General features: G+C 36.5%; 1 protein-coding gene across 2 annotated transcripts; it reads left to right on the forward strand.

Annotated features, from left to right (window-relative positions):
* The first annotated feature begins 1,117 nt into the window (after nucleotides 1–1,117).
* On the forward strand, nucleotides 1,118–24,142 carry LOC127424015 (interleukin-17 receptor C-like). 2 transcript variants are annotated; one of them, XM_051668776.1, is made up of 16 exons: nucleotides 1,118–1,175; nucleotides 2,467–2,704; nucleotides 6,305–6,332; nucleotides 6,468–6,599; nucleotides 7,325–7,548; nucleotides 10,426–10,540; nucleotides 10,659–10,691; nucleotides 12,261–12,403; nucleotides 12,502–12,564; nucleotides 12,862–12,913; nucleotides 13,300–13,535; nucleotides 16,235–16,288; nucleotides 16,381–16,432; nucleotides 16,581–16,676; nucleotides 20,920–20,958; nucleotides 21,090–24,142. In XM_051668776.1, the coding sequence occupies exons 2-16, from the start codon at nucleotides 2,597–2,599 to the stop codon at nucleotides 21,791–21,793; spliced, it is 2,079 nt and encodes a 692-aa protein (XP_051524736.1). In that variant the 5' UTR covers nucleotides 1,118–1,175; nucleotides 2,467–2,596; the 3' UTR covers nucleotides 21,794–24,142. The 2 variants fall into 2 exon arrangements, with proteins under 2 accessions (XP_051524736.1, XP_051524737.1); XM_051668777.1 differs by lacking the exons at nucleotides 1,118–1,175; nucleotides 2,467–2,704; nucleotides 6,305–6,332 and having other exon boundaries at nucleotides 6,466–6,580.
* Nucleotides 24,143–25,670: the final 1,528 nt, after the last annotated feature.

A 25,670-nucleotide genomic window follows, 5' to 3' on the forward strand; every position in this document is an offset into this window, starting at 1 on the left:
CGGGGAAGGAAGAAAGAACAAGGACTAACTAACAAACTTCAAACTAAAAGACACACACAAGACTAGCGGCCTCTGCTGGCCACTAGAGAACTTCCTATACCCATGACACATTTTTGATGACATGACATGTTTCTGATGCCAAATCATATGTTCATGACCTAAAGGCTGGATTATTGTAGTGCTCTGGTTGGATGTCCTGCAGTCTCATAAAAAATTATGTGAATTGTGAAAAGTGTTTACAAATAAAATTACTTGACTCATAATTTATTCACCCTCATGTCGCATGATATTGCGAGCCATTGTGAACAAGCTTCTCTCATAGTGTTCATGACCACACAATGGACGAAGTGCCACTAGTGTTTCCAAACGGAACTGCAAAAATAATGTTTTCATAGAATCATGTTAATATACCAAAATCTTTGTAAAATGATTTTTACATGGCTCGTTGTACGTATTGTGGCAGTTTCCTGATGAAACAAACACTAGAGGCACTACAACAATAATTTTTTTATTCACTTTCACACAAATCACAAGTAAATCGTCAGATTATCAGTTTATAAACACTTCTTTTTCATCCTGTTCCTCACACAGTGTTATCTTATGACATCTAAAACTTTTACTATAGCACATGATTCATTTTAACGTTTGCATTACATAATCAACTACATTTACAAGCTTATTCAAGCGTGATCAAATTGTTCGGTAGCTCACCTCTTTTCATTTCCAAACCATTGACTGGTAGTGTATTTAATGTGTATTTAGTCATTGATAGGAGCTCCTTTTAAACTCCATATTATTAATATTATACTTCATTGTAACACATTGATGAGAGACTATAACCAGTCACACTTTACATTACAGTTTTCACGAGAAATAATGAGTTACAATAATTAACTAAATATTAATTTTGTGGCACTGCTTGTAATTACTTGTGGTTCTTGTTACTGCTATAGTAAAGAATACATTTAACTTGTTATATATTTAATATGAAAGTGAAAAGTGTAACTTTATACAGTGTTGACTCTGCTGTGGTGGTTTTGGGAGGAGAGTATTTGATATTCCAAATAGATTGCATGTAAAACAGCTGTTGTTCTGTTACATGAACTCCACACCTCATCACACTCTCTCCTGAGCAACACGACAGAGATATTTACATGCTTCTGAGATATCCACTGGTAAGCTATTTGACTTTTTATAACTCTCAAATCAGACAAATGATAAACCGCAACATTTTATTATGGACAGTTTGAAGCTCTTGCATGATACATTTAGTGTTTCGTCCATCTATATGATCTTTAATGTTAAAATGACTAAGAATAATAGTAAATCTTTAAAACTATGAAATAACAACTGGAAAAAATCTTATTTTAGAGCTTCTCTGCACTCTGATCATTCTCTCAAGCAGCTTCATGAGGTGCATCCACAGTATGGCAAGCCGAATTCACATTTAATCATGAGCAGGATATGGATTATGGATAGCAACAATTCAATGGAATTACTACTATTGAAAGTGCTAATTTTATATAATCAGTAATTGCAGTTGTACTAGCAAAATGTTAATTCTTGATATAAAAAATGACATCATTACTCACAGAAATAAAAAAATTGATATAAAAATGGAATTTAAAATTTCAAAAAAACTTAATTCTTGATATTTGAAATTGCATTTTCACCAGTAGAAATGTACTATGATCTGTCATTCACTCCTGTTCAAAACACTAAGTTCTTACTATTCCAATCTCACATATCAGCAAAGCACTTCTTATTTGTATAAGGATATTTTTATATCAATAATTACATTGTTACAAGTACAAATATTCATTATTGATACCAACAATTGAATTACATCTAGTGAGAATGCCATTTAAGAAATTAATTATAGATATCTGTAACTGTGTATTGAATAGGAGTTAAAGAGAGATCATTGTGAAATTGTACTCGTGAAAATGCAATTAAAGATATCAAAAATTACGGTTTTACTAGTACTTGAAATTATTTTATTAATATAAAGAATTTACTTTTTTATTTTTGCAAAATTGAATTGCTCATATCTTTCATATCCTACACATGATTACAAATCAATTCGTCTTGCCATATCCTGAGAAGCTTTTTGAATGGTATTGAATGTTTTCATGTACCTTGACACTTGTTGACTGCTCTTCCCGTACTATCCACTCCACATTTGCCAATTAAATAAAATAAAAATAAAAAGATTATGTAGGCATAATTGCTATTATTAAATCAACATTATTAAAATGTTAGTTTAATAAAAAATAAAAATAAATTAAAAAAAGAAACAGTTTATATTTGTCTGCAAAACTAATCCCAAGCATTTAAACATAAGCCTGTTGATCAAAAGGTGTTAAAGATCAAGAGAAACATTCAATCAGATGTGTCTATTCTTTTGACTTTCTCTTTCTTTCTTTCTCTCTCTCTCTCTCTCTCTCTCTCGCTCTCTCTCTCTAGGAGTCTCGTTGAGTGGAACTTCACTGGAATTATGTATTTGTTGGCAGATTCCAGTGAAGTGACGACTCACATGTGTTCTTGAGGAGTTTCACTGGAGAATCCACACGTAGGGATCAGTTGTGTGTGTGTCATGAGTCTGTGCACACTGCTGCTGTTGTTCTCTCTGCTGCTGTTCATCTGCACACATACACTGGAGAGAAATCAACCCAATAAGGAGCACACACTCACCTGTGGACAGGTAAGACCTGCATCAAAACACCACAAAGCGGAGAAAGCCTTTTTTTTTAACTTTTAAAACAACCCGGTAACACAGGCCTCATGTGTGGGTGGGATATGTCCTATGTCCCCACCAATTTTAGTATAAGGCCACTTTTGTCAGGTATGAGTCTAACATAGAAGAAACGTCTCCAGTTCTTGAGCAGGAGTTTCTATTTCGTGTGTATGTGTTATGGGGCGGTCACTGCTCTCCATTCACTGCCATTCAAACGCATCCGAATGCGGGAGGCTGGAAACACAACCTCTTGTGAAGAAATATCATATGACGCTGCATACCAAAGTTCAAGCATGGTGAACTCTGAACTGTGAATTCATATGATGAGAGGACGCATTATCAATAGCAGATCGAAACGTCATACTCTGACCTCTTGACGCAATACAAAGAATATATATTTTAAAGCTATGTGTTTTATTGCTGCAGGAAAATGAGTAGACAATATATTTTTATATATAATATTATTTGTTATATGTGATGTATTATTTGCTTATACACCAGAAGCCCTGTCGAGTAACATCATATCCTGGTTTATTGCCGCCCGAAAAAATGTGCATGCTCAAAGCCTAGTGTGACTGCCCCTTTAAGATGAATGGTGATCCTGCACTGACATTTGTTATTTTTAGTGTCACAATGACTGTTGTTGCGGCTGTTCAGTGACGTTTAAGGAATATTCCGGGTTCAAAACAAGTTACGCTCAATCGATAGCATTTGTGGCATAATGTTAATAACAGCAAAAAAAAAAAAATTCTTCCCTCCCTTTTTTTTCTCTCCCCTTTTCTCCCCAATTTGGAATGCCCAATTCCCAATGCGCTCTAGGTCCTCATGGTGGCGTAATGACTCGCCTCAATCTGGGTGGCGGAGGACGAATCCCAGTTGCCTCCGCGTCTGAGACTGTCAATCCATGCATTTTATCACGTGCCGTGTTGAGTGTGTTACCACGGAGACCCAGCGCGTGTGGAGGCTTCACGCTATTCTCCGCAGCATCCACGCGCAACTCGCCACGTGCCCCACCGAGAGCGAGAACCACATTATAGCGACCACGAGGAGGTTAACCCAACGTGAATATACCCTCCCTAGCAACCGGGCCAATTTGGTTGCTTAGGAAGCCTGACTGGAGTGACTCAGCATGCCCTGGATTCGAACTTGCGACTCCAGGGGTGGTAGTCAGCGTCTTTACTTGCTGAGCTACCCAGGCCCTCATCCAGTGTTTTCTTTAAAAAAGCACAAATCTGTGTTCCAGTGAGACACTTACAATGGAAGTCAATGGGGTCAATTTTTGGAGGGTTTAAAGTGCAGAAATGTGAAGCTTATAATTTTATAAAAGCACTTATATTAATTCTTCTGTTAAAACATGTATTATTCAAGCTGTAAAGTTGTTTCAATTGTAATTTTTATAGTAATTTTTGGATTTACGGCATTATGTTGCCATGACAACAAAGTTGTAAAATTCGCTATAACTTCACACAGATGTGGTTAGTAAGTGATTTTATCACAGTAAAATCATGTTTACACACATATTGTTTATGTCTTGTGTCTATACTTTTGAAACAGTGAGTATTTTAATGTTTACAGATTGACCCCATTGACTTCCATTGTAAGTGTCTCACTGGAACACAGATTTGTGCTTTTTTTGAAGAAAAGGAGGGACGAGTCAAAAAAATTTTTGTGGTTACTAATGCTGTTGATTGAGCTTAACTTGTATTGAACCCGGAATATTCCTTTAAGTGACAGTGGCGATGTTGTCTCGTACACAGAGATGTGCACTCTCGCATTTCTGCTGCTCCTTTCAGTGAAACTGCAAAATGGAAACCACTGACATTTAAATGTAATCTTGATTTATTTAACTAAAACGTTAGATTTGGGTGGAATAGAACATGAAACCTCTTACAGTATATTAGAGGCTAACATATATTACCACTAGACCAATCAGTCATGCAAATGTGTGTTTAGCTGATTTTTTAATTTATTTATCTATCTGTCTGTCTGTCTGCCTATTTACTTTTCTACTTTGTGATTTAGCGACGCACACAGTTTTAACTCTTTTACCCAATTTTTTAGCAAGTCAGTGTTAAGCTTAGTTTAATGTTTAATAACAGTTAGTATAGTTCAGTAGATTGACAGTCTCGTTCCAGCTCAGGCATGTTTCTACATGGAAAAGAAAGTTACAAGGAATTTGGTTGTTTGTTGAGGTGTAGTACAGCATGCATGTGTCAGTTACAGAGTGGGTGGGTGTATGTTTTGATGGCTATCTTAGTGTAAGCTTTAACAAGTCAAACATTTGATTGTGTGCTTCACAGAGTTATGTGCATGTTTCTATTTGTATGTATCCACGCACGCATGCATGTCATGTTTATAGACTGAAGGCACTCTGTGTTCTCATGCAAAAGCCACAGGGACATGGTTTTGATCTTTCAACAATCTATGCACATCATCACATAAATACCAATTGATTTGCATCCAGAAAACAGAAAATAAAAACATTATAGCCAACATTTTCCTTCTCACTGCTTTGAGTGAAAACATATTCATGCCAAAGCAGATTTCACTGTAATGTAATCCACAGTTAAACTGTGTTGAACTTTCTGCTGATGTTATGAAACAGGATATTCAATGAGAATTCATCCATAGGAATTGATTGGATTGTGAGAAGGGATCTCTGTAGAGCACAATAGTATTTTTTCCTCTCCACAGAGTTTTCAAAAAATTCTTCAATAAAGAGGTGTAAGATATGAACCAAACCTTGCCAATGCTTCCAGAATCGCCAAACAAACTTTGATTTGAGGTGAAATGAAGTATATCCATGTATATATCATCCAACAAATGATTGCAAATGGTGTTATCAAATCAAAAATCAAAGATATGATATAAAACTATCGACTTATAATCTTTGATTATAGAACTTTCATTTTGTAGGTACGTAAACTATAGGTCAACTATGTTGATCATTTAAAATATTTAATTGCGATTACTCTCAAACAACCACTGTTAGTAACTTCCACTTTTAAGGCACACAATGGTTTTAAAATCCACGTTTGACTCGGTATGACTGTGTGCAATTTATGTTGAAGACAAAAACGTCTCTTCAAGTAATGTTAACCATAGATCTATTTGACTTATTAATCAGAAACTATTTTCTAAAAACCCTTTGGAAATTCCCAAGGGAATCTGGCGAGTCAGCCTTCTGGTTTGGCCATATAATTGATGTCATGACTGAACAGCTCTATCATGTGACAGATGATTGTAGGGTGCTGAAAATAAGAGGGACTGGTGACATCAGTCAAAAAGGAAAGTTGTTTCAGAGGCTGAGCAAGTTGATACATTTTGATGAAAGATCACAAAGACAATTTATGATTCTTTGGAATAATGCGTACTGATGAAGTGTGTACAATAAGACCAGGATCACGTGTGTTAAGAAAATAGGGTCTTGGTTTTGCAGTGGTCTAATATGGTCTATTTTGTTTCTAAGCATACTCATACTAACCCAACACTTATTTGCTACTGTATGCACTACTGTACTGCTGTGTGCAATGTAATTCATGTTTGTGTGTTTCTGTCTCTCCATAGGGTATAATTCATTGTGAAGTTAAGCCAGGTAAGAAATGTATGAATGTGTAAGTCACTGTTTGACAGATAAAAAAATGTAATCACGTGTGCTTCTGATTAATTGAACACCCTCTTTTACCACAGCAGCAATGACTTCATTTGTTTAATTGTCTCTTTGTGTAAGGCGGCCCTACATGCATTGGACATGACGATCATGTATATGTGAGCAGTCTGAACGCATATATTGTGCCGTGCAGAACACAGAAGAAGACCTTAAGTCTGTGCCTGAAAATCCTGGTAAACATCACAGTTAGAGGTACCTCATCACAGTGGCTTTGTGCGACGGACAATTTTTCTCAGTAAATCCAGAAACAGACATTATTCATGTACACAAACAAGGATGTGAACGCTTGGCCAATTCATTGCAAGTGTGAGGTCGGGTTGCATATACTTAACACTCTGTGTGTTCTTACGTTACTTTGGCAGTTACGAACATCAGTACTTAAGGGGGCATTACAGTTTTCTTCAAATGTCTGTACCGGTAAACTGGATGTGTTATTATTCAGGTAGCTAGCTATAAACATGTCCACGGTTTAAGTAATTTCCCCTATGGATACCCATTTCTGCCAAAAAATAAATAAATAATAAAATAAATAAATAAAAAATAATGAGATAAAAAAGACTTAGTATATCATTGTATTTATTTATTTATTTTTCATAATTGCATTACTATCTCATAATTATTACTTTATCTCATTATGACATACTATCCCATAATTTTGACTCATAATTATGATGTATCTAAAAATTATGACTTTTATCTCATAATGATGGCTTTAAGTATGACTTTTATTTAAAAATGATGACTTTGAATTTAATAATTATGACTTTTTATCTCATAAATATGATTTGTAGCGCCCCTTGTGGATGAATTGAAAATGCAATGTGTACTTGCGTTGTATTATGACATAGCACATTTTACAATATTTGTCCAGGCTGACCAACATGATTACTTAATGTGGTGTATTGATACTGTGTTAGATGCTGGCCAACCTGTGGATGTTGAACTGCCAGATGATGCCAGCGGTGAAGAAGATGCAGAGGAACCGCATGGAAATGCTCATCATGAATATCAAGATCATGTGACTGCTGTTTCCACTGCTGCCAGTGTCATCATGTGTTACAAAAGCCCTTCATACTCTGATTCAAATGTTCTGCACTTCACTTTCTCCTCTTCAGCCTTTGAAGATAGCACCACACTGAAGGTAAGACATGTTGTATTTTTAAAGGGATAGATCATCCAAAAATACAAATCTATCTGTCCGTCCGTCCATCCGTCCTTTTACAAATTGTCTGTCTTAAGGCCCCCGCACACTTCCTACGAAATCGGAGATTGAACGTGTGATTTCATTCTAAACATAATCTGTCAAAAACAAAGGTATTTTTGAGTTTCAGTGGTTTGGAACAGCTTGCTTGCGCTAACTTTCCAGAAAACTTCTTACCGCTGTTAAACAGCTTCTTACTGTTATTGGTCCACGTCATCGATAGGTGTGACCTGGAGCTCCACCTACTGTGAAGCCAGCAGCTGATTCCGGTTCAGTCAGTTAAGATCAGTCAACATGAACACAAAGGCTTGTAGAGTTATTAACGAGTGAGTGCAAATTTACCAACATCTGTATGATTGTTCGCATAGGTTGGTCGTTCCAAAAACATGTCGTGATTTTTTTAAATTTTTTTTAATTAGTCTACAAAAGGAATCAAATCTACTCAAATACTCTTAAGTGCCCTTTCACTCTGTTGTTTGATATGCTGCTTCACTCATGTGGCGTCTGCAGCCGAAAGTCATTCACCCATCTGCCCAAAAATATGCCTTTAATCATCATTCTTTTGTCTGTATTCTACCCATTAACACTCTTTTATACACCCATTTTTGCAGTAGTATCAGTGTCATCATAAACGACAATAACAGAGTGTAATCGGCACATAATATGGCCACATTTATCGTGTTAGTTCATTAGTGCCATGAATGCAAAATGTAAACATTACAAATTACACATTATCTACTGCATATATATTACTTTAATTCATCATTAAGTGGCTAAAACAGCTTCTTTAACTGATCGTGTGAATTTTACTCATAGAATGATGCATGAAGTCATTGACAACACATTTTAATGTTATATTATTTTTTCATGTAGTCTTGAGCATCCTCATGTTTAAATGCTCCTCTAAAAGTCTCCCTCAGCGGTGTGGCCGGTGTCTAAATGTTCTCAAACAGTATGTCATTGCTCATCTGCTTCTTTTTGGCTCTGAGCGAAGAATGAAGAAGCACTTCGCAGAGAATTTGCCAGGCCTTTACTATAATAAATAGGGGAATTGCTAGACTTCAGTGACATTCAGGGCTTAGCCCACAGGGCATATTAAAATGTATAAATAAGAAGAATCCTTCCCCCCATGACTTAACAATGACCAGCCTACCTGTCAAATAACAGTTAGGGCCTATATTAAGTGCACAACACTTACACTTGTTCAGAGCTTTATATGAGCAAACGTCAGGCAACAAAATAAATTGATCAAACACGTTTTTTAATTTAAATTGCCAATCAAAGCGAAAGTTACAACTTGTCGGCTAATTTGTTTATTGTGCACAAACTAACGCTAACAATTAAATCATAGTAATTTAAAAATTTACATTTGCATTTGTCATTTATCATAATATTTTGAGAATAAAGTAAAAATTACGGGAAGAAATTTGAAGCAGTATGAGATTAAAGTCGTAATATTTTGAAAATAATTTGAAAAGGAAAATGATGTGGTGGACAACAGCAAAGTGGAGTATCTGGGTCTTTACATACAACATCACTAACAAGGGAGATAACTTGGCTATGCAACCGAGCTGAATTTGTGGGAATTTTTGTGAGCTCCCTGTTCATAAATGAGGTGTGCATTGGTACAGGAGTTTTCAACATGTGGACGCCTGTCAAGGGAGTTGTGAGATATAGGCTCGCTCTCAAGTGAAGCGAAAAATAATTGGAATGGCTGTGAATTATATAAGTACATATCAATATATTGTGTGTGGTAACATCCCCCCAGTTACAGTACTGTTTAGAGAGGAAACCCCAATAACAACACCAAGCTGGACTGCTCGAATCTGTCTGGTTCTTTCTCTTGAATACATTAAATTTCCTACATAACCACTACAGAGTCTTAAATTCATATCTTAAATTATGATTTAACAACATCCTGCACATCCATCTCTTGCATTAATGAAGCTGCTGGCTCGGCGTCCATTCTATCGTTGTGATAAGACTTTATTCTAATAATTTTGACTTTATTCTCATACTAAACTTAATATCATAATGCTATGATTTCATTCTCAAACTATTACGACTTTAATCTCATAATGCTTCAACTTAATTCTTGTAACTGTTACTTTATTCGCAAAATATTACAACTCTATTATCAATTTTTTTTTCTTTTGTTTAACGTGGCAATAAAACGCCATCGTGGGATCACCGAGTAAAGTTAAAAATAACTTTATTTTTTAAAAATGCATCTCGAAACACCTGCGTTGGGTGTCATGATTCCAGGTTGTGCTTGATAAATGGTATGTTTTTGTCCCTTTTGCACTGGTGTGCAGACTTAAGTACAATAATAAGACAAGTTCAATATCATTTGATTTTAAATCATTTAAAAATCAAGGCACCCCAAAGAGGCTATTTAAATGCAGCAGTTTAACTCCACGCACATGACATGGAAACGTGAACCAGCACGGGCAGATTAGCATATACAGCCAGTGACAGTTTGATCATTTTTGTATTACTTTAATGTGAGATTTATAATTTTAAGACTTATGTATTGTGCTATTTAGGCTTATAGCTCACCGTTCTGCTATTTTCAGTAGCGTTTCAGGAAAGTCCATTGCAATATACATTCTTTATTCCTGCTTAGGTGGTAGGTGCTTTATTCCACTGTTATAACCTCAAGCTTTTCAAACATTTTCAGTCCAGGCTTTGTCAAGCCAACATCAAAATTTGTCTCAATAAACTTTACCAATCAAGTACAGTTTTGCATCTCTTATATTTTAATTAGCCATCAAAACACATATTTCATCAGCTGAGATTAATGTGTATATGTTGTAGGTGTGGATGTCTTTATTGGTGGAGATCAGGGAGGCAGATCTCGGCAGTCCAGTCGTAGTCTATTCTTCATACACAAACTCTACTAAACAAGTCATTATTCCTGCAAAAGAGGAAGGTAAACATGCTTTAAAACTCATACGCATCCTTCAGTTTTGTTATTATTGGTAGTTGTGACAAAATTTTATTGATATCAAGGATGGACGGTTCTGTACTAACACGTTTTCCTCTTTTAGTGTGTTCCAGTTTAGATGTCGTCTTCTGTAATGGTAAGTTAACATTTAAATTTACCCCTCAGCTGAAACTCAGATATCTCAAATGGTGTGGCCAAAAATGACCAAATATGTGGAATAGAGTGTGACGTTTGAGAGCTGCGCCCACATTAAAGCTCCACAAACTCCTTGTCCTTCTGACTTGACCAAAAATCAGCCATTTTTCCCACAACAACAAATTCAGCTAGCATATGGAGGTAACATTAGGTAATATTTGTCCTGCTTCACCAAGGCAGTCAGTCTGCGTACTTGCTTACATCATTGTCATAGCAACAGATTGTGATCAAGTCAGATTATACCTGGTTTTTTTGGAGGTTGTAAGAAAATCATGCCAGACTTCTCAAACAAATGCGATTAAACATGTTATGTGAAAACACAACCCACAAATAGCTACGTGGGTAGAACAGTGATCCACTGGAAGCTGGTGTTTGTTGAGGTTTGTTGGGGCAGTGTAAACTCGCCTTAAATAGGATGTAACTGATGGGGGGTTGGGAATCGAGAAGGCATGAAAAGTACCGTCATTATTTATCATTTAAAGACTTAGATTAATTCGATCTAGACATAGATTTACATACGACAAACATATCACCAAAAAAGTGTGTTTTGTTTAAAAAGTCTTTAGTTTATGATAGTTGATGTTTGGTTAACTGTGTTGGTGGCACCAAAAAAACTGGGTTGTGTGAGACAAACTGGTCAGATTGTGAAAATTATCCATTGAGAGTCAAACTGTTGACCTCCCTGACAGTCATTATATAATTTGCACACTGGATTAAAGCATTTGCAAAATATGGTTTATTTGTACTTTTGTCAGTCACATTTATTTTTCATATTTTCATAGATCTGTTTTACAATTGATTCAACTGCATGCCTGCCCATCAGTTGAGTGCAGCAATGCCCACAAACTTTTGCAGCTGTTTTGGTTCCGGAAGTTTTCTTCCCATTAATTGTTTTTTCTCATGTGGATTTAAAAAAATCCTTCATAAAAAAACTTGCACCACGAACCAAACTAACCAGCTCTGAGGTGAATCACAACATTACAAACTTTGATTTGAAGCACAAAAGTATTTGAAAATCAGACAAAAAGACAAAGAAACAATGACTGTGTATTTAATGTCTTTAATAAGGGAATGAATTACAATTCCATGAAGAATTGTGAATGACATAATCAAATTAAAAAAGTAAAAAAATACCAAACTATTGTTTTGAAGTTGTTATATATATAAAACAATTGATTTTGCCTCGATTGCGTCATTCACAGTGCTTCAAAGGAGTGGACGGAGCTCTATTGGCGCACTTTGTTGGTTGTGATTCTCTGATTGTTGGATCTTTCTCTTCAGGATCATGGGTAGTGTAGTTCTTCACCAGGAATTCCACTATAAAACATGATTTTTAAACAATGAAGTAGAAATAACGCTGACTGATGGCTTCAACAGATTAAGTGGGCCTGTCTTTAAAGGTTTATAAGTTATCTATGCAAAAAATGAATGGGGTTTTTACTGACGGAACCAGACTGTTGCACTTCTTGGGCCGTTCTGAGCTCATCTCATTGGCTACTTTGTTTTGCAGTTGGTCCCAAACTGCGCAGGACAACTGAACATGTGACAGGAGTGGTGAAATTGTATGTGGCTGATGAAGATAAAGAGAGATTCCGAGAATTCCAGGCATGCCAGAAGCTGGAACGGGAAGGAGGGTGTGTGAAGGTGGAATGGGTAAGTCAACAAAACAACTTCACATTTAGTCAGTTCACCTAGCCTACATGAGCACTGTGACAATTAACTTCTATTTCTGTCTCTTTCACAATCTAAAGAATGATGCTAGGAATGAGTTTGAGATTTCACTCAGCTCTGTCGCCCCTTGTCTGTGCTTTGAGGTAGGGTCAAACTTTATTTCACTCACAGTTTTTTTATTCACACTAAAGGCATGCATACAAACATATAGAACAGTAAACAGTCACATTGTGTGTTTTTCAATACACTTGCCTACTGAAGTAATGTTCGAATACACAATATATGTTCATTAATGTAACTGACTTAAAACTGTCTGCCAAGAATGCAACTATAAATATATTAAAGTGGGAAGCAAGTTAAGGTTATCCTAATAGCAGTTTGTCTGTCTTAACTGATTGTTTATAGACACACACTCATTTTTGCATTTGATCTTTTTGTAGATTTGGGGAGACTTTCCTCGACAAGAGTTTTGTCCATTTTTGAATGAAACAGGTATGGTAATCCCTCCCTGCTGTGTAAAGCTTACAAAAACATGTCACATTTCACATTTAATAATAATAATAATAATAATAATTTATTATTATTATATATTACAAAAATACAAGCTTCCCATTTCTGCTATTAAACCCTCCAGTACACTTGTCCCATAGACTACCATTGTAAATGAATAACTGTGCAAATATGATTTCAGTTGTATTTACTGCTGTATAACTGAGGGACGAGTCAAAATTTTGTTTTTAATTTATTTATTTAATTTTTGTAATCAACAGCACAAATGCTGTCCGCTGACATAAAGTTGTAAATATCAATATGATCAATGCAACCATTGTTGACTTAATCTGCCCTGTATGTTGTGTTATGGTGTCTTTCTCTGTCAGCTATCTCAAGCTCCAATGTGTCATTGTCTGTGGCCGAGACAGCAGCTCATAATAAAGCAACGGGTAAGGACACGACAGCTCTGATCTGGAATGTCAGCGCCCCCTGCAGGCTGCACACTGAACTGTGGCTGTGCAGGAAAGACTTGGCACCCAGCGGCAGCTGCCATCAAATCAACAACACACTTCATGTACACCACCAGAATGACCGATGGTCAAACACTGAACGCAGATTCTGGGTGAGAAGTTGTTTTAGTAAGGATTATTTTTCAGGAGCCAATTTATTTGGTCATTCCATTGAAAATAAAACAGACATCTCTCACCAAGGATCTACTATGGAAAGATACTATATATATATATATATATATATATATATATATATAAACTCAGCAAAAAAGAAACATCCCTTTTTCAGGACACTGTATTTTAAAGATAATTTTGTAAAAATTCAAATAACTTTACAGATCTTTTATTGTAAAGGGTTTAAACAGTGTTTTCCATGCTTGTTCAATGAACCATAATGAACATGCACCTGTGGAACGGTCGTTAAGACACTAACAGCTTGTAGACAGTTGGCAATTAAGGTCACAGTTATAAAAACGTAGGACATTAAAGAGACCTTTCTACTGACTCTGAAAAACACCAAAAGAAAGATGCCCAGAGTCCCTGCTCATCTGTGTGAACGTGCCTTAGGCATGCTGCATGGAGGCATGAGGACTGCAGATGTGGTCAGGGCAATAAATTGCAATGACCGTACTGTGAGACGCCTAAGACAGCACTACAGGGAGACAGGAAGGACAACTGATCATCCTCGCAGTGGTAGACCACGTGTAACAACACCTGCACAGGATTGGTACATCCGAATATCACACCTGCGGGACAGGTACAGGATGGCAACAATAACTACCCGAGTTACACCAGGAACGCACAATCCCTCCATCAGTGCTCAGACTGTCCACAATAGGCTGAGAGAGGCTGGAATGAGGGCTTGTAGGCCTGTTGTAAGGCAGGTCCTTACCAGACATCACCAGCAACAACATCACCTATGGGCACAAACCCACCTTCGCTGGACCAGACAGGACTGGCAAAAAGTGCTCTTCACTGACGAGTCACGGTTTTGTCTCACCAGGGGTGATGGTCGGACTCGCGTTTATCGTCTAAGGAATGAGCGTTACACCGAGGCCTGTACTCTGGAGCGGGATCAATTTGGAGGTGGAGGGTTCGTCATGGTCTGGGGCGGTGTGTCACAGCATCATCGGACTGAGCTTGTTGTCATTGCAGGCAGTCTCAACACTGTGTGTTACAGGGAAGACATCCTCCTCCCTCATGTGGTACTCTTCCTGCAGGCTCATCCTGACATGACTCTCCAGCATGACAATGCCACCAGCCATACTGCTCGTTCTGTGCGTTATTTCCTGCAAGACAGGAATGTCAGTATTCTGCCATGGCCAGCGAAGATTCTGGATCTCAATCCCATTGAGCATGTCTGGGACCTGTTGGATTGGAGGGTGAGGGCTTGGGCCATTCCCCCAGAAATGTCCGGAACTTGCAAGTGCCTTGGTGGAAGAGTGGGGTAACATCTCACAGCAAGAACTGGCAAATCTGGTGCAGTCCATGAGGAGGAGATGCACTGCAGTACTTAATGCAGCTGGTGGCCACACCAGATACTGACTGATACTTTTGATTTTGACCCCCCCTTTGTTCAGGGACACATTATTCCATTTCTGTTAGTCACATTGAAACTTGTTCAGTTTATGTCTTAGTTGTTGAATCTTTTTATGTTCATACAAATATTTACATGTTAAGTTTGCTGAAAATAAAAGCAGTTGAAAGTGAGAGGACGTTTCTTTTTTGCTGAGTTTATATATATGATGAAATAATAAAATGCATCAGGAAATGTTGCAATCAATACAGAAAACTTTCAAAAAGAAATACATTTCATGTATTGAAATGTGAGCTGCGGTAAATAAATAAGTTGCAAAATGAATCTATTTATTCATTTATTTATTTGTCAAAAATGAAATATTTTAAATAAAAATAAAAATGGTTATTAGATTCTTGAAATGTAATTTTCACTTTAAAGTTGCAAAAGTGAAATGATTCACAAGCTATTTCTCAGAGGCCAAGATATATTTGATTTTTAAACTTTCTGAAGAAAATGTGAGTGGCTCTTGAACATGCAAAACTCTCCACAACGATGCTAAAGTGAGGTGGGTGGTTGTCAAGGTGTTGCTTTGTGGTCACTAAGGTGTTTTGTATAGAAGCCTGTTTCCAACACATGAAAGAAATGTGCTTAATTCTTATGAGATGATTATGAGATACTAAGTCATATTTATTAGATAAAAAGTCAAAATGATGAGATAGTAAGTCATAAGTATTAAATTAAAAGTCATTAATGAAGATAAAATGTCAAAATTGAGATAAAATAGTAAAACTTATGAGATGGTAAATCATAATTGTGAGATCAAAGGTAACAATTATGATATACTCATATTGACCTTTTATCTAATAATTTTGATTTTTAATCTCATAAATATGAATTAGTATCTCAAAATTATGACTTACCGGAGCATTTTTTTTCCAGTGTGGTAGAGATTGGCTTCCATAGTTTTAAATGTTTTTAGCACATTGATATGAAGTTGCTAGGGTGTTTTTGTCAGTTGCTAGGTGGCTAGGTTTTATCATCTGCCAGGTGAAAATTCTGATTCCTCAGAAAAATAATCTCACAACTCTCCGTAACAAGCCACACAATTTGATGTATCATTGATATCTTTAGCACAAATGTACGAAGAAATACATTCCAAAGTTTGAGTGATAGGTTTGTTAATATTCTCAAATCCTAGATATGACCCATAGTGATAGAGATGCTTGCGTTGACAAGTAACAAAAAAGCAGTATGCATTTTTTAAATGCTAGTATTTTATTTCATCTGTTGCAGCAATTACAAGGGGAGTTTTTGGAAGTGGAGCGTCACCCTTCATTGTGTGTGCAGGTAGTTAACAAGTGTTTTACCATGTTTGCAGTTCTTTTCTAAAATCCGACTGTGTGTTTTGGTAACTGGACAGTGTTGTGTCTCTTCTCCAGGTTAAAGTAAAGGAAATGGATGGTTATCTGGGTCCAGTATGTCCTTTTGAAGGCAAGAAAGTTTCTGATCACTTTTGATGGCATCAGCATTTAAACAATGTTTAATGTGCGGTAATAATTTAGTAATAGAACATAATGCAGGCATTGAGTATTGTAATCCTCTCTTTGTTCTTTATATTGTGTTCTGTTTCTCTGTGTAGTGAAGAGGACACACTGGAGTTTTCCGCTGCTGGTGTGTGTGATGCTCATGTGTCTGTCTGTGTTAGGAGCCTATGCAGTGCAGGGTACACTCAAAAGTGAGTATAACACACACACACACACGAACACAGGGGAATCTCACAAAACCTGTCCAGAACATTTACAAGTCATACTTCACCCAAAAAAGAGAAAGAAATCAGGAAATTATATTTTCAAGAGAGAAAATGAAGTTTATTTTTAGGACAATTAAGATTTTTGCATTGTGCTACTATATAATGATAATTAAAGGGAAAGTTCAAATGTAATTGAATAAATCAATTTTGTCTTCATTTATAAGCCTCATAATGTTCGTTCTAAACCTGTATGACTTTTTAACAGACTGAAATTTATGTTGATTTTTACTGAAATTCTTTTTTTGTTTTTCACAAAAGGAGATGTTAGGCAGGAAGAGTCACCATTTGCTTTCGTTGTATGAAAAAGATGAATGAAAATAAATAAATGGTCATATGGGTTTGGAACAACTTGAGACATTTTATTTAATAAAATCACTACATTTTTAGGTGAACTATTCTTTTAAACACATTTCCCACCAAATTCTTTACTTCTTCACAAAATACTAGGGCTATCTTTAATTTAGTGCAATTAATTATATAAAAAATAACATGTTAAAAATGAATGCAATTATTTTTATGCATATCATATCTTACGCATACAGTTGTGCTCAAAAGTTTGCATACCCTTGGAGAATTGGTAATATATGTACCATTTTTAAAGAAAACATGAGTGAGCAGGCAAAACACATTTCTTTTATTTCTTATGGGATTCACATTCAAATGTAAGTCATAAAACATGGCAACAAAGAAAAAAATGAAATGACCCCTGTTCAGAAGTCTGCATACCCTTAATTCTTAATACTGTGTATTGCCCCCTTTAGCATCAATGACATTGTGCAGTCTTTTGTAATAGTTGTCTATGAGGCCCCAAATTCTTGCAGGTGGTATAGCTGCCCATTCGTCTTGGCAAAATGCCTCCAGGTCATGCAAAGTCTTTGGTCATCTTGCATGAACCGCACGTTTGAGATCTCCCCAGAGTGGCTCGATGATATTAAGGTCAGGAGACTGTGATGGCCACTCCAGAACCTTCACGTTTTTCTGCTGTAACCACTGGAGGGTCAACTTGGCCTTGTGCTTAGAGTCATTGTCATGCTGGAAAGTCCAAGAGCGTCCCATGCGCAGCTTTCGTGCGGAAGAATGCAAATTGTCTGCCAGTATTTTCTGATAACATGCTGCATTCATCTTGCCATCAATTTTCAGAAGATTCCCCGTGCCTTTAGAGCTCACACACCCCCCAAAACATCAGTGAGCCACCACCATGCTTCACAGTGGGGATAGTATTCTTTTCACTATAGGCCTTGCTGACCCCTCTTCAAACATAGCGCTTATAGTTGTGACCATAAAGCTCTATTTTGGTCTCGTCACTCCAAATTACAGTGTGCCAGAAGCAGTGAGGCATGTCAAGGTGTTGCTGGGTATATTGTAACCGGGCTTTTTTGTGGCATTGGCGCAGTAAAGGCTTTTTGTTCAAGTATCGTCGTATTGTGCTCCTTGAAACAACCACACCGTGTTTTTCCAGAGCAGCCTGTATTTCTCCTGAGGTTACCTGTGGGTTTTTCTTTGTATCCCGAACAATTCTTCTGGAAGCTGTGGCTGAAATCTTTCTTGGTCTACCTGACCTTGGCTTGGTATCAAGAGATCCCTGAATTTTCCACTTCTTAATAAGTGATTGAACAGTACTGACTGGCATTTTCAAAGCTTTGGATATCTTTTTATATCCTTTTCCATCTTTATAAAGTTCCATTACCTTGTTACACATGTCTTTTGACAGTTCTTTTCTGCTCCACATGGCTCAGTATCTAGCCTGCTCAGTGCACCCACATGAGAGCTAACAAACTCATTGACTATTTATACACAGGCACTAATTGCAATTTAAAAAGCCACAGGTGTGGGAAATTAACCTTTAATTGCCATTTAAACCTGTGTGTGTCACCTTGTGTGTCTTTAACAAGGCCAAACATTCAAGGGTATGTAAACTTTTGATCAGGGCCGTTTGGGTGATTTCTGTTATCATTATGATTTAAAAAGGAGCCAAACAACTATGTGATGATAAATGGCTTCATATGATAACTATCCTTAAATAAAAGACAGTTTTTTTTTTTTTTTTTTTGCATGATCAGTCATATTTTCAAAATCAATGCCAAAATTTCACAGTTTCTGCCAGGGTATGCAAACTTTTGAGCACAACTGTATATACATAGACCGACATTTTAAAAGTGAGCAGATGAAACATAAGAACACATCATGTAAGAAAATCAGATTTACGAACTCAATTGCAAAATGTATTGCTGTCGGCTGTAGGTTTATGTTCAATGATATGAGAACAAAACAAACAACATATTGACTTCTGAAGCCATGTTTTGTACTGTCTAATCAATGCTGTACTCGTCTGACAAAATAAGTAAGAATAACATACAGTCAGCTGGTTGTTATCGCAAAATAAACCCGACAGGATGATCAGGAACCTGACGTGAAGCGGATACTCCTATACCACCCTGAAGGGATTTATTTTGTGATAACAACCGACTGACTGTAAATTCTTCTGTTTATTACACGGTTACTAACCAAATAAATAAATACATGGACATAAAATTTGGATTTGTGTTGAAATTGTGTAATTATGTGAGAAGAAATAAATCACTGAACAATTCATCGGTTTGTGTCAGAGTTCTGTTGGTGTTTATTTAGTTATTAATGTCTGTCTGACTCCTCATTATCCAGCTTGTTACAAGCCAAATAAATAAATAAATGCACATGAAACATTGAAATGCACATGAAATTATTATATTAGCTTACTTGTAGAGATCACACATTGATCAGAGAAGCAGGAACAATGACTCGCAGAACCTGGATAAGCGGTCTGATAGCCACCTATCAGACCGCTTATGTGCGGTTGTTACTCAGAAATATCAGCCCACTAGATGGCGCCATTGACCAATCAGAATTCATTATTCCAGAGAGATGTGTAATAATGTAATATATTTAATCTTAATATCTCATTGCTTACATTTATTATTTACTGTATATTTATTATTATTTCAATCATTATGAATTATTTCAAATGAATTATCTTTTCCAGCTAATATTGATTTATGAAATTAATTGTGATAAATTCAATTAATTAATCTGTATGTCATGTAATTTGATTAAAAAATGTAACCCTCCTATTAAGAGAGAGGTAGATAATAATTTTTAAATACCACATAGTTTTTAGTATGGGAACCAAACTTTGGTAGACTTTGTCAAGAATATCAAACTACACATAATTCATATTTGTTTTCTTTCAGATAATTTTTTATTTATTTATTTTTAAGAGATATAACGCTTTTTTTTACATCTTTTCCGTTCGCGGGTCAATTTTGACCCGGGCATCAACTGTGGCTATACACATAATTGTTTGTAGATTTGTTTGTACATCTATGCATTAGATTTTTTTCTTATAAACACCACTTACATTTAGAGTCTTTCCCATACTCTCTCACACATTTTTTTTTGTCTCACTGGGACTGCTCCTTGTTTAAAAACATGCACACACACACACACATTTCTGTACAAAACAGACATGACAGATGTAACAAAAATATCAAATGAACTAGATCAAAGGTACTACTGTCTAAAGGTGTGGTGAGAGCAAAAGTTAATGCACACATTAAACTAAATAGGGCTTGATAGACAAATTGTTCACATTTTATTCTGCTGATGCCTAATCAGAGTGTGTGTGTGTGATCTGATGCCAAACCAGTTTGCAGCATACTCATCAACATTCAGCACTACATGAAAGTAAATAGAATAGATTTGTCTTAAAAACAATGTATAGACATATTAATGTTGTAGAATTTGAATTTTTTTTAACCACCAAGTTTTTTTTTTTTTAGCAGTTATGAGTTATAGGAAATTAATTCAAATTTCTAAATTGTATTATTTAAAAAAAAATATGTATTTTTTTTATATTTGGCAGTTAACATGCTAGAAATATTTTTACATGCGTGAACAGTTAAGAAATTATTCGTGACTTACAATATGGTGAAAACCATCAGGTTATGAATGATTTTTAAGCTTTAATTCCACCAGGTCAAATTGAACCGCAAATGCAAAAGTTGTATGCAGATTCTGAGCTCAATAGGAGGGTTAATCAATTGACTGCCCTAAAAAAACAACCAAAAAACCCCTATACTAATAATTCAATTAAATGTAAAATAATAACAAATGAATTGTTTCTTTGTTACAGATTGGGTATTCAGATGGCTTAAGGTGGACGATTTAAACAGTGAGTTTTTTTCTTTTTCCCACAATCTGTCATTTTTTCCTCACCATATACTGTATACCATATACTTTTTCTCTGCACACTTTCTGCAGTTGGTGCAGTTATTTAGCAAAAATGTCTCTGTGCTCTGTCAGATGGGGTGGGTGGTGTTGAGGTGCTTTTGGTGTATCTGCCGGATGCAGACGACAGCGTCACGGAGCAGGTGTGTCGTCTGAGCTCCAGTCTGTCCACTCTCGGCTTCACTGTGTCTCTGGACCTGTGGGGCTGCTCAGAGCTCAACGCGATGGGTCCTGTTCCCTGGCTGCACTCCCGACTTGAGCACGTACAGCGGTGTGGAGGCAAGGCAGTGCTGGTTCTGACACCAGCTGCCTGCGAACGGGCCGAGGAATGGAGCTGCCAAGGTGCAGGAAAGAACCTGAAAGAAGACAAGATGAAGAAAGTCTCACGACCCATAACCAGCTCAGATGTTTTCAGCGCATTGTTGAGTTGCATTCTCACTGACTATCTACTGGGGCGTGCTGGCGAGAGGTTTGTGCTGGCCGAGTTTGAAGCACAACCACCCGGGTCCCGTGGAGTGGAGGCAGTCCTCCCAGAATTTTTCCGGGGGCTTTCGTTGTTCAGTTTACCCTCTGAGAGTCTGGGCTTCCTGATGGAGCTCACACATAGAGCTCATAAAGGACAGAGCGCAGCTGGACGGTGGATTCGAGCCAGGGCATTGAAGGCAGCATCACAGGCGTTATCAGGGGCACTCTTTGACCTCATAGGACACACATGTGAAGGGCATGTAAAGTCTGGGACAGAAGATGCCAGCGAAAGTGTCCCACTACAACCGAACTAGTTGACCGCACCAGTCAGCCCTGCTCTTTACACCAAAACGAGCACTATAGGCTGGGTCTAAATCAGCCTCATGTAGACAAAACTACACATTTTAAAAACTGACTCGTCAGTGGGTTCCCTGAACAATTCAATGATTTTTAAGGAAGCCATATAGAATTAGACTGGTTTTGGGCTCACCTGACCCTAATCGGATGCGTTACTTAGGAGGCATTTACATCAGACCAGTGTTTCCCAACTTCTGGGTCGCAGGTCTGTTCAGATAGTGTGTTGGACAGCAGGGAAAGGAAAATGCCTGGGTTGTTCCTCCATTGAAATATTTTTTGATGGCAACCCAAGTGAAATGTCAGGCAGCTGAGGGAAATTTTATGATATTCACAATTCATACTAAATATGCTTCTCATCTGAAATGTGCATTTGTCAGGTGCAATTGGTCTGGTTGAGCCATCACAGGACCACTTGAGCCAGTGATCTGCTCTTCTCCGACCTACTGTGCCTCTGGAACGCTGTCGAGTTTAAAGCTGTACTGCAGCACTTTGGGCACTCTAGTGACATCTGTGATTGAAACCTAAAATTTCAAATAATTAGCATTGGCACTGATGAAGGAACACCACCAGCAACTTAACCCAGCAAAGACTGAGCTCCTTGTCTTTCCAGCCAACCCTGCTGTTGAACACAACATCGTGTAGCTGGGTTCAACTACAATAACACCTTCCAAAATGGTCAGAATTCTAGGGGTAACCATCGATACCAAACTAAATTTCACAGACCACATCTCAGAGACAGTATGATTAAGTAGTTTTATGTACCCTTCCTCTCTGAACATGTCACACAACTTCTTGTCCAGTCACTTGTCATAACTAGACTGGACTATTGTAATTGCAGGCCTCCCTGCATTCGCAATTAGATTCCTGCAAATGATCCAGAATGCAGCAGCACGTCTGGTCTTTAATGAACCAAAGAGAGAGCATGTTACACCACTCCTTGTCTCTCTTCACTGGCTGCCGGTTGATGCAGGTATTAAGTTCAAGGCTCTGATGCTAAAATCATTTCTGCAGAGCTACGTGCCCACTAGAAGCCTGCACTCGGCTAATGAACCGCGCCTTGTTGTACCAACACAGAGGCACTAAAACACTTTCAGGACTTTCAGTTTCACTGTACCACGTTGGTGGAATGACATTCCCAACTCCATCCGTGAAGCTGACTAACAGTCTGCCTTCAAAAAACGGCTAAAAACACATCTTTTCCATGAGCACCATTCACTCATAAAAAAATAAATAAAAAAAAAAAAATAAATATATATATATATATATATATATATATATATATATATATATATATATATATATATATATACTCGAATCTGTCTTGGATTCTACTATTCTGATGCTAGTGAAACTTTGTACTACAGCACTTTTCGTACCACTGTCTCCTTAAGATTATTCACTTAATGTATTCCTCTTTTGTAAGTCACTTTGGATAAAAGCGTCTGCAAAATGAATAAATGTAAATGAAATGAATAAATGTAAATGAAATGAATAAATGGCACTGCTGTTCTGTGCAGATGGATCTCATAGTTTGAGGTTACCTGAACCAGCATAGCTGGAGTCATAACATGTTTTTTAACTTTGATCTTGTGCTATTCATTTAAACATTCACAACTGAGATATTACTTGCTTTGAGGAAGATAAACAACACTCTTATTTATATATTTCTTTGATTATTCAAGTGTTACATACACTACACTTTCATGTTCGTATTGTAATAACATATCAGTTTGAGAGATGAAACTCATGAAAAGGCTGATATGAGTTTGATTGAAGGCCTTTAATTATTTTTATATTATATTGTACAGCCTCAGTTGATAATGCAAGTGAACGTAATACTACAATAGCATGTCTATGCACTGCACACAATAAAACTCTAAAACACAAAACAAGGATTCATTAATGATGGGGATGAAATATACTTTATAAACATGAAAATAATATTCAGAAATATGCAAAAAAATAATTACAATAATAAACAGTTTCCTTTATCGTTTCTTTGAAAGTTAAGTTACAATAGAGAGATGTTTAGGCCTACATGCTAAACAAAATAATATTTTCATTACTGTGCTATGAAATCGGAATAACTTGAGAGGGCATTGCTGCAGTTTCAAGGTTCCCTTAGTGTGTATGTGGTGCTGTTTTCTCATTTCTTATACCCCAGTTGCAGAAATGCACAAGCTGTTGTATCACTTTTCATTGCCCTTTTAGCAGATAGCTGTGGTTGCCAGAATAATTATGTAAAAAATACAGTAAAAATGTAAACAACTTTACAACTGTACAAAACTGTTTTACAGTATATTTTATGGCGCAGGTCATTTATACTATTAAATGATAAACTTCATATATTAACCTTCTGAAAATCTTCTTTTCACTTTATAAGGTATTGTTAATCACTGTAGTAATTACAGAAGAGCACCGGTGCTCGGTGTCACTCACACAAACACTAAACACCATCAGGGTAACACATATGAAATTAAAATAATATAGTAAACACGTAGAGATGGCACTCGGTGTCACTCACACAAACACTAAACATCATCAGGGTAACACGTGTGAAATTAAAATAATACAGTAAACACGTAGAGACGGCACTCGGTGTCACTCACACAAACACTAAACATCATCAGGGTAACACGTGTGAAATTAAAATAATACAGTAAACACGTAGAGATGGCACTCGGTGTCACTCACACAAACACTAAACATCATCAGGGTAACACGTGTGAAATTAAAATAATACAGTAAACACGTAGAGATGCACTCGGTGTCACTCACACAAACACTAAACACCATCAGGGTAACACGTGTGAAATTAAAATAATGCAGTAAACACTTAGACACAACACGTATGAAACACGTGTGACACATGTGAAATTAAAATAATACAATAAACATGTAGAGACGGTACACGGTGTCACTCACACAAACACTAAACACCATCAGGGTAACACGTGTGAAATTAAAATAATGCAGTAAACATGTAGAGACGGCGCTCGATGTCACTCACACAAACACTAAACACCATCAGGGTAACACGTGTGAAATTAAAATAATGCAGTAAACATTAAACTACATCAAATATAACACAGAACACCCCATGTACATAACGGATATTAAAAATAAGAAGAAATACATAACTGTTCCCATTAAATATAATGAAATATGATGGGTCATGCAGAGAATTGTGGAAATGCATGATTACTGTTTTTTACCGTAATTTTAACAATAATGTACTGTAAAAAGTGCATGTACTCTCTTGATAAACATAATATAAATTTTAACCTTTAATTATACTGGAAAATCATAATTTTTACATCTGAAACATAAAAATGTTACACATTTTTTTCTGTAAAACTACATGTATTGTCTTTTAAAATATATATATTTTTTAAATCTTATATTTTACAATAACTATTTGTTAACCAATTTACGTTTTTTTACTGTAGCATTTTTACAGTCTTTTACCATTAAAATTACAGATATTTTTTTACAGTGTGAACTGACAGTGAACAGTGAACAGTGGACAGCTTTCAGTGCAGCTTTAATAAATTCATGAAGTTTATTTTCATAGGTTATTGAAGGAATATTCTGGGTTCAATACAAGTTCACCTCAGTGGACCATTTGTGGCTTAATATTAATAGCACAAAAAAAATAAAAAAAAAATTAATTTCAGTAAGTGTTTTACTGTTTTGGTGTTTCAGTAAGGCACGTACAGTAGAAGTGAATGGAAGGTACTGCAGGAAAATCACATTATGCATGTTGTCATTAGCGCATATCACTGATTTATAATGCATTTGTAAATGACTTATTAGTCATTAATGAACCTCTTT

Source organism: Myxocyprinus asiaticus, chromosome 33 (genome assembly GCF_019703515.2).
Source record: "Myxocyprinus asiaticus isolate MX2 ecotype Aquarium Trade chromosome 33, UBuf_Myxa_2, whole genome shotgun sequence".
Taxonomy (NCBI): domain Eukaryota; kingdom Metazoa; phylum Chordata; class Actinopteri; order Cypriniformes; family Catostomidae; genus Myxocyprinus; species Myxocyprinus asiaticus.

What these genes read in the sequence shown, in the direction of transcription:
- LOC127424015 (XM_051668776.1), top strand. Translation starts at nt 2,597, where the DNA reads ATGAGTCTGTGCACACTGCTGCTGTTGTTCTCTCTGCTGCTGTTCATC. An exon ending in GGTGTGTGAAGGTGGAATGG is followed by an intron (nt 12,404 to 12,501) that starts GTAAGTCAACAA and finishes CACAATCTAAAG; the next exon opens with AATGATGCTAGGAATGAGTT. An exon ending in ACACTGAACGCAGATTCTGG is followed by an intron (nt 13,536 to 16,234) that starts GTGAGAAGTTGT and finishes CATCTGTTGCAG; the next exon opens with CAATTACAAGGGGAGTTTTT.